This window comes from Schistocerca gregaria, chromosome 3 (genome assembly GCF_023897955.1).
Source record: "Schistocerca gregaria isolate iqSchGreg1 chromosome 3, iqSchGreg1.2, whole genome shotgun sequence".
Taxonomy (NCBI): domain Eukaryota; kingdom Metazoa; phylum Arthropoda; class Insecta; order Orthoptera; family Acrididae; genus Schistocerca; species Schistocerca gregaria.
Window position 1 is genome coordinate 170,534,384 of NC_064922.1, and position 6,972 is coordinate 170,541,355.

Below are 6,972 nucleotides of genomic sequence, written 5' to 3' on the forward strand. Positions count from 1 at the left end.
GCTTTGCCCGACATACAACGTACACTATCGAGAGAGATTGTCAATACAGACGCTCACGTAACGAAAAATTATTGTACTGAAGTAATTATTATTTGAGCATCCAGAATGAAAAAACCTCGACTTCGGTTATCTGTTCAGTGTTTGTCTTCAAGTTCAGTTTTCGTGTAGCGAAATCGATCCGATTGGAGCATTTTATTAAGCAAGCAAACACAAAACTATTCCAGTTCGGAGCATGGAATGGCAGATAGGCTAAAAAACTTAAGAAGGGAAATGGATAGGTTAAAGTTAGCTATAGTGGGAATTAGTGAAGTTCGGTGGCAGGAGAAATAGGCTTTTTGGTCAGATGAATACAGGATTATAAATACAAAATCAAATAGAGGTAATGCAGGAACACGGATATCTGTTATGAACAGCATAGCATACGCATTATTGTAGCCAAGATAGACATGAAGACCACACCCACCACAGTAGTACAAGTTTATATGCCAACTGGCTCAGCAGATGAGGAGGAGATTAAGGAAAATGTATGATGAAATAAAATAAATTATTCAGGTTGTTAAGAGAGCTAAAAATTTAAGTCACTGGATACCGGAATTAGACACTAGGAAAAGGAAGAGAAGGAAAAGTAGTAGGTCAATATGGACTGAGTGAAAGGAATGAAAAAGGAAGCCGCCTGGTAGAATTTTGCACAGAGCTAATTTAATCATAGCTAACACTTTGTTTAAGAATCAAGAGGGAAGGTTGTATACATGGAAGAGTCCTGGAGACAGCGGAAGATTTCAGATTGATTATACAGTGGTTAGTCAGAGATTTAGGAACCAGATTTTAAATTGTAAGACGTTTCCAAAGGCAGATGTGGGTTATGACTACAATTTATTAGCTATGAACTGTCGACGAAGACAGAGGTTTCAGATGGTTTTTAAGGCATCATAGGGTACGATTGACGAGAACAAAGGACAGGAATAGACTAGAAGAAGAATGGGTAGGTTTAAGTGATGGAATACGGAAGGCAACAGAGAATCCAGAAGGTAAAAAGACGAGAGCTAGTAGAAATCGTTGAGCAAAGGAAGAGATATTGAATTCAATTGATGAAAGGAGAAAATATAAAATGCAATACATGAAATGAGCGAAAGGGAATACAAACGAAATCGACCAGAAGTACAAAATAGTTAAGTAGGAATGGTTAGAGGTCAAATGTAAGGATGTAGAAGCACGTATACTGCCTACATGAAAATTAAGGAGTCTTTGGAGAAAAGAGAACCACTTGTAACAATATTAAGAGCTCAGATGGGAAACCAGTCCTAAGCAAAGGAGGGAAAGCAAAAAGATGGACTGAGTATATAGAGGGTCTGTACAAGGGAGATGTACTTAAGGGCAATATTTTGGAAATGGAAGAGGAGATAGGGGAAGATGAGAAGAGAGATATGATACTGCGTGAAGAATTTGACAAAGCACTGAACGACTTAAGTCGAAACAAGGCCCCAGGAATAGACAACATTCTTTCATAGTTACTGATAGCCTAGGGAGAGCCAGCCATGACAAAATTCTTACATCCGGTGAGCAAGATATATGAGGCATGCGAAATACCGTCAGACTTCTTGAAGAATATAATAATCCCAATTCCTAATAAAGCAGATGCTAACGGGTGTGAAAATTACCAAACTATCAGTTTAATAAGCCTCTGCTGCAAAATACTAACACGAATCGTCTACAGAAGAATGGGAAAACTGGTAGAAGCCGCCTTGGGGAAGATCGGCTTGGAATCTGGACAAATGTAGGAACAAGTTTGTTCTCGTAGAAGATAGGTTAAGGAAAGGCAAACCGACGTTTACAGCATTTGTAGACTTAGAGGAACCCTTTGAAAATGTTGATTAGAACACTCTCTTTCAAATTCTAAGGCTTGCTGTGGTAAAACACAGGGAGCGGAAGACTATTCACAATTTGTGCAGAAACCAGATGTTGGTTATAAGGGTCAATGGGCACAAAAAGGTAGTAGTGGTTGAGAAGGGAGTGATAGAGGAGTCTAGCCAATCCCTAATGTTATTCAATCTGTGTATTAAGCAAGCATTAAAGGAAACAAACGAAAAATTTTGAGTACGAGTTAAAGTCCAGGGAGAAAAACTAAAAACTTTGAGGTTTGCCAATGACATTATAATTCTGTCAGGGGAGCAAAGGACTTGGAAGAGCAGTTGAATGGAATGGACAGTCTGTTGAAAGAAGGATATGAGATGAACATCAACAAAAGCAAAACGAGGATAATAGAATGTAGATGAATTAAATCAGGTGATGCTGAGGGAACTAGATTAGGAAATGAGACACTTAAAGTAATAAAGGAGTTTTGCTATTAGGGAAGCAAAATAGCGGATGATGGGCGAAGTAGGGAGGATATAAAATATAAACTGGCAAAGGCATGAAAAGCGTTTCTGAAGAAGAAAAATTATTTAACATGGAGAATAGGGTTAAGTGCCAGGAGGTCCTTTCTGAAAATATTTGTATGCAGTGTAGACATGTATGGAAGAGGAACATGGACTATAAACAATTTAGGCAAGAAGAGATCAGAAGCTGCGGTAATGTGGTGCTACAGAAGAATACTGAAGATTAGATGTATCCATCATGTAACAAATCAGGAGGTACTGAATACAATTGGGGAGAAGAGAAATTTGTGATAGAACCTGACTAAAAGAAGGGCTTGGTTGGTAGGACACATTCTGAGGCATCAATTTAGTACTGAAGGTAAGTGTGGGGGGTGGGGGTGGGGGGGTAAAATCGCAGAGGGAGACCAAAGAATGAATACAATAAGCAGCTTCAGGGGCATGTAGGTTGCCATAGTTACTCAAAGGTTTGCTCAGGTTATAGTATTATGGAGAGCTGCATCAAACCAGTCTCTGGATTGAAGACAATAACAACAACTGTGAGACTTTACGGACACCCTGTATAACATGTATCAGAGTGAAGAGGGGGCAATAAGAAGACCAATAAAGAAATGGTTGGCTTAAAATGTAAGTAAATTTGCATCCCTGCCTTCTCTCCCTCACTGTTCAACCTCTGTGTTGACGAAGCAATGACGAAACTGAATGTCAGGACCATTTCATGGGAGACCACCAATAAGATTCCCTGAAAGTGTGGAAGACTTATAAGACCTGTTGATTGGGATGAACAGTGTACTGAGCACAAAATATGGATTGATGGATTGAGAGCAAACTAAAGAAACACTAAAATAATGAGGAGTGACAGGGATATGAATGGCGATAAATCTAACATCATAACTGGGGACCACATTGCACACGCATTTAGGAGTCCTGCTACCTTGGAAGTAAAGTAGTAAAAGTAAATAATGATTAACTTCCTTGGGGGATTGGTTTCAGTGCATGGACTATTACCTTTGTGTTTTGTGCTACAACAGGAACTAACATACACACATAAAAAAAAAGTTTCGCATCACCCCCGATCCCAGAACTCCTGAAGATAGACGTTATCTATGGACACTGTATCACAGACACAGTCCCTTTGACTGCTCAGAGATGTCACTAAACCATGATGTAAACAACCATGCATGACCAGCGCCTATTAGATGGAGGGGGTCCGACAGTCGATTAGTTCCAGTCATTCCACCACGACGAAGTTACACGGCTCGTGTTGTTTGTGGTTCAACCATGCCTAGACGGCCAATAGCGCGGTTCGATCGCGTCCGCATTTGTTACTCTGTGCCAGGACGGGCTCTCAACAAGGGAAGTGTCCAGGCGTCTCGGAGTGACCCAAAGAGAAGTTGTTCGGACATGGAGGAGATACAGAGAGACAGGAACTGTCCATGACATGGCTCGCTCGGACCCACCGAGGGCTACTAGTGCAGTGGATGGCCACTATGAGGTGCATTCAAGTTCTAAGGCCTCCGTTTTTTTTTTTCTAATTAACTACTCACCCGAAATCGATGAAACTGGCGTTACTTCTCGACGTAATCGCCCTGCAGACGTACACATTTTTCACAACGCTGACGCCATGATTCCATGGCAGCGGCGAAGGCTTCTTTAGGAGTCTGTTTTGACCACCGGAAAATCGCTGAGGCAATAGCAGCATGGCTAGTGAATGTGAGGCCACGGAGAGTGTCTTTCATTGTTGTAAAAAGCCAAAAGTCACTAGGAGCCAGGTCAGGTGAGTAGGGAGCATGAGGAATCACTTCAAAGTTGTAAAAACGAAGAAACTGTTGCGTAACGTTAGCTCGATGTGTGGGTGCGTTGTCTTGGTGAAACAGCACACGCGCAGCCCTTCCTGGACGTTTTGTTGCAGTGCAGGAAGGAATTTGTTCTTCAAAACATTTTCGTAGGATGCACCTGTTACCGTAGTGCCCTTTGGAACGCAATGGGTAAGGATTACGCCCTCACTGTCCCAGAACATGGACACCATCATTTTTTCAGCACTGGCGGTTACCCGAAATTTTTTGGTGGCGGTGAATCTGTGTGCTTCCATTGAGCTGACTGACGCTTTGTTTCTGGATTGAAAAATGGCATCCACGTCTCATCCATTGTCACAACCGACGAAAAGAATGTCCCATTCGTGCTGTCGTTGCGCGTCAACATTGCTTGGCAACATGCCACACGGGCAGCCATGTGGTCGTCCGTCAGCATTCGTGGCACCCACCTGGATGACACTTATCGCATTTTCAGGTCATCATGCAGGATTGTGCGCATAGAACCCACAGAAATGCCAACTCTGGAGGCGATCTGTTCAACAGTCATTCGCCGATCCCCCAAAACAATTCTCTCCACATTCTCGATCATGTCGTCAGACCGGCTTGTGCAAGCCTGAGGTTGTTTCGGTTTGTTGTCAAACGATGTTCTGCCTTCATTATACTGTCGCACCCACGATCGCACTTTCGACACATCCATAACTCCAATACCACATGTCTCCTTCAACTGTCGATGAATTTCAATTGGTTTCACACCACGCAAATTCAGAAAACGAATGATTGCACGCTGATCAAGTAAGGAAAACGTCGCCATTTTAAGTATTTAAAACAGTTCTCATTCTCGCCGCTGGCGGTAAAATTCCATCTGCCGTACGGTGCTGCCACCTCTGGGACGTATTGACAATGAACGCGGCCTCATTTTAAAACAATGCGCATGTTTCTATTTCTTTCCAGTCCGGAGAAAAAAAAAAATCGGACGCCTTAGAACTTGAATGCAGCTCGTACTTACGCATTATGGCTCAGCGGAACCCTGACAACAACGCCACCATATTGAATAATGCTTTTCGTGCACAATTGGTTGCATGATGCGCAACTTCACTCCTGACGTCCATGGCGAGGTGCATCTTAGCAACCACGATACCGTGCAGCGCGGTACAGATGGGCCCAACAAATTTCCGAATGGACCACTCAGGATTGGCATCACGTTCTCTTCACCGATGAGTGTCACATATGCCTTTAACCAGACAATCGTCGGAGACGTGTTTGGAGGCAACCCAGTCAGGCTGAACGCCTCAGACACATTGTCCAGCGAGTTCAGCAAGGTGGAGGTTCCCTGCTGTTTTCGGGTGGCATAATGTGGGGCCGACGTACGCCGCTGATGGTCATGGAAGAAGCCGTAACGGATGTATGATATGTGAATGCCATCATCCGACCGATAGTGAAACCACATCGCCAGCATACTGGCGAGGCATTCGTCTTCATGGACGACAATTCACGCATCTATCGTACACATCTTGTGAATGACTTCCTTCTTTTCGCTCGAGTAGAGTGGCCAGCATGTTCTCCGGACATGGACCCTATTGTAACGTGCCTGGGGTGGATTGAAAAGGGCTGTTTATGGATGACTTGACCCACCAACCACTCTAAGGAATCAACGCCGAATCGCCGTTGTGGAGTGGAACAATATGGACCAACAGTGCCTTGATGGATAGTATGTCACGACGAATACAGGCATACATCAATCCCTAGAGGTACCGGTGTGTACAGCAATCTAGACTCGCTGAATTGTGGTACAACATGCAATGTGTGGTTTTCATGACAAATAAAAAGGGCGGAAATGATGGTGATCTCTATTCCAATTTTCTGTGCAGGTTCCGGAACTCTCGGAACCAAGATGATGCAAAACTTTTTTGATATTTGTATTTTATTCAGTTTACTTCCTTAGTTAGCCCTGTTAGGTTTTTTAAAACTAAGTAATATCACAGCCTGTTAATTTGTGGTGCACTTGAAGATGGTGAGTTTTCCATCTCTAAATGTAACCTGATGCTCTCTAACCAGAAACTCACGCCAAGAATTATATACATAAGATATGAAATAAATTGTTATAAGCAGTAGTATGCCAGGTGCTGTGCTGTGATTATTGGTCATCTTTGTCCATTATATATAGTTATACTGCACTTGGCGGTAGCACATTATTAACCTTCATCTATTGCTGATTACTGCTGTGTCACTTTTGTAGCATACACTCTACAGCAATAAAATACGAGTAATTTCACTGGTAATTCCCATCTAGCACCTAATTTCATGTGGAGCTTGGAATTACAGATATTATTACTTATTGCACTCTGTTCTTTTGGAACAATGTGAATGAAATGTGTGTGTGTTGTCTTCACAGGCCTGACTTCATCGCTGAAGGTTTGATGACTGCCGTCCGGGAGGGCAAGTCAGGGTCCGTCTGGATGGCCGACAACAGCAAGATCAAGGAGATTGTCTACGAGCGGCTCGTTCAATAAGGACTGTTCTACATGCCGTTTTGTACACATCTCATTATCGTGAATAAAGTATACCTCATTCGAGTGATGACTTATACAGTAATAAGAATCACTCTAAATAGTTGCCACCCACAAAACAATTTCCTTTGTGGGAATCGTTTCCTACAATGCGAAACGGTATTTGAGGTTAAACTCAGTCACAGAGGTTATTCTTTCAAACGTACAGTCTTTTGAGGCTGAAATCAGTTTCCATAAAATTGTTGGCTGTTGCAAAATGATATTTCAGGGTTTTGGCCA

General features: G+C 42.6%; 1 protein-coding gene across 1 annotated transcript in view; it reads left to right on the top strand.

Moving 5' to 3' along the window:
• The window catches only part of LOC126354463 (15-hydroxyprostaglandin dehydrogenase [NAD(+)]-like), a 90,325-nt gene extending 83,566 nt beyond the window's left edge, over positions 1-6,759 (top strand). The window contains exon 7 of the mRNA XM_050004161.1: positions 6,579-6,759. Within this exon, the coding sequence (XP_049860118.1) occupies positions 6,579-6,696 (118 nt within the window). The 3' untranslated portion in view covers positions 6,697-6,759. The remainder of the gene's footprint in view (positions 1-6,578) is intronic.
• Positions 6,760-6,972: the final 213 nt, after the last annotated feature.